The sequence below is a fragment of the Octopus bimaculoides genome, chromosome 4, assembly GCF_001194135.2.
Source record: "Octopus bimaculoides isolate UCB-OBI-ISO-001 chromosome 4, ASM119413v2, whole genome shotgun sequence".
Taxonomy (NCBI): Eukaryota; Metazoa; Mollusca; class Cephalopoda; order Octopoda; family Octopodidae; genus Octopus; species Octopus bimaculoides.
This window is the reverse complement of record NC_068984.1, coordinates 4,705,248-4,707,892: the sequence shown is the minus strand read 5'-3', so window position 1 is coordinate 4,707,892 and position 2,645 is coordinate 4,705,248. Positions and strand designations below refer to the sequence as shown.

The 2,645-nt window shown below is 36.3% G+C and overlaps 1 protein-coding gene across 1 annotated transcript in view; it reads right to left on the bottom strand.

Moving 5' to 3' along the window:
* The window catches only part of LOC106867335 (GRIP1-associated protein 1), a 97,639-nt gene that overhangs the window by 29,868 nt on the left and 65,126 nt on the right, over positions 1–2,645 (bottom strand). The window contains exons 14-15 of the mRNA XM_014912181.2: positions 2,310–2,387; positions 762–896 (exon numbers count right to left, since the gene is read on the bottom strand). Coding sequence (XP_014767667.1) covers positions 762–896; positions 2,310–2,387 — 213 coding nt within the window. The remainder of the gene's footprint in view (positions 1–761; positions 897–2,309; positions 2,388–2,645) is intronic.

The following is a 2,645-nucleotide window of genomic DNA, read 5'->3' as shown; positions in this document are numbered from 1 at the left end:
GGTCGACACTATTTGATGACAACAACAACACAACTGCAATATGTCACTCTCCTAGTTTTGCCTGAAACAATCAATATCACAAAAACCAACCAATATTGATACCATCTTTCAATAAAGACAACTACAACTGCTGGTAGTAGTAGTAGTAGTAGTAGTGGTAGTAGTAGTTGCTGTTGTTGTTTAGCCCTAGGCCAAGCGCCATTTAGCAGACGTGTAATCAAAGAATCAAAGATGTTCCAGCCACAAACCTCTCATCTTGTTTTGCTTTTTGCAGGGTTTTATTTTTACATATATCCAACACAGTATTATCCACCGCATCCTACCTTTCTCTGAAGACAATGGTATGTATTCAAGGAAGACTGGATAACTTATCTAAGTCAGTCTCCCCCAAACTCTATTTCTTCTTTTTGATGCATCATTGTCATTTCATAATCCTCAGAATTTTCCGCAGTCCCTTTCAGGTGTCATTCAAGATCTAAACAAGGATTAAACCTGAACCTTATATTTTCACAGACTGGGTCTAATGTCCTAGCACTGGTCTATTTTTCTAAAATATAATTTCCAGTTTCAATCCCTGTCCTACCTCATGAATGACACCTAGAAGTGTCTGGAGGATAATAGTGACAGAATCTCTGAGTCCACACATTCAAGCTGAAGAAACAGTTTGTTAAACAGACATCAACGAGACAATAGGTTTACCATGATTTGAGGTGAAACTTCTTAACATATGGAAGATGATGAAATAAAGAAAAACCCGTTACCTGTAGTTGAACTTTAAAGTCATCGAACTGCTGGGCCTGCATGGCTAGTTGTTTCTCCAGAACACTAATTCGCTGTTTGTATTCCATTTCTACTTCATCACGCTGCTGGTTGTTAACAATACTTGTGGCATCGATCTACAGACACAAGAAGAAACCTCGCATAAATACAGTGAGGAACTGTGACATCAATCTATAGCGACATATGAAAAAATCTCACATAAGTACAGAGAGGGAATAAAGCATCGATCTAGAGGCATAGGAAGAAATCTCACACAACTACAAAGAGGGAATAGAGCATCGATCTAGAGGCATTGGAAGAAATCTCACACAACTACAGAGGGAATAAAGCATCGATCTAGAGGCATTGGAAGAAATCTCACACAACTACAGTGAGGTAGAGACATGAATAGAGAAATTAATGGGTTCTTTTTGTTGCACCGTGTCTTCTGACAATGAAATATTGTTGGTATTGTTGTTGCAATTGCTCAGACCTATGATCAAACTTAACCCTACCATGACTACCCAGTCTTTTATTCAGATGTATTATATTGTACCATGGACTACATTATCCAATGTGTCTTCCCTATTTTATGATAGTAAAGCTATGATCTAAAGAAGGTTTGGCTACTATTTTTAGCAAAGTTAGAGAACCACACTAACACACAATGAAGTAAATGCTTGTGAGGTTTGTATCTTTGGAATGGCCATTGTGAGGAAAAGGTGAAATATATTTGGAGTTAGGGTTTGTAGCAGAAGATGACAAGTAAGTTATTTGTGTGCCATTTATATATTCAAGACAAACAGAAAAACATTGGATAAAAGAAGGTAAAAAAAAAGTCAGGGAACTAAAAGAAGACTGACTTTTATGAAAAAATTGTTTCTTCTCTCAAGATACATAAAATATTCTGTATTGATAGTTTCAGTCAATTTCTTGAGTTGTATATGTACGGTACCATATATATTTGCATATGTGTATATATCATCATCATCATTTTAATGTTCCCTTTTCCATGCTTACAAAGGTCAGACAGTGTTTATTTGAGGCAAATTTTCTGTCACGTTCTCAAGCAAAGAAATATTTTCCTATAACCAAAAATATTTTGAAGAATGTTGTAAATGAATGACATTGCTTGTATGATGACTGTGGCAACCATTTTACAACAACCACAAAATTCCATTGCAAGAAAACACACACACACACAACAGGCTTCTCTCAGTTTCTGTCAACCAAACACACTCAGTCCAGGGCTATAATAGAAGACACTTTCCCAAGGTGCCACAGAGAGGGACTGAACCTTGAACCATGTGGTCAGGCAGCAGACTTATTACCGTACAGCCACACCTACATATACATATATAAACTTATAAAATAAAACACTTAAAAGCCAGATTGATCTTTAATACTTGGCAACTGTTTCTAATTAAACAGTGGAATTTCCCTGGGGTCAGCTAGAAATACATAAAAGCAGATCTTAAGATTAATTGAGATGAAAGCATGGAGACATTTAAGGCTGCATGCAATTATTCCAAAACTGAACAAGTTCTTACCATTTGCTGTAAGGCCAAATTTTGATTCTCTAATTCTTTGATTTTAGAACAAGACGAATTCTGAAATTCATCCAGCATCTTAAAGAAGAGAAAAGACAAAAGAAATTAAAAGCAAGATAAAGGTTTATAATTTCCATCTTTCATCATCAACACTATTGCACCATCTGCAGCAGCAGCTTTATCACTCTTAATCCTCGTTATCAGGATCAAATTATCACTCTTAACAATCATCACCAACACCAACATTATCACTTAACAGCCATCAACAGATTCAGGATCTATAAAACCCACCAATCTTGGCCAGTGAATGCCCTTTGGACATAATCAAAGTCAGGG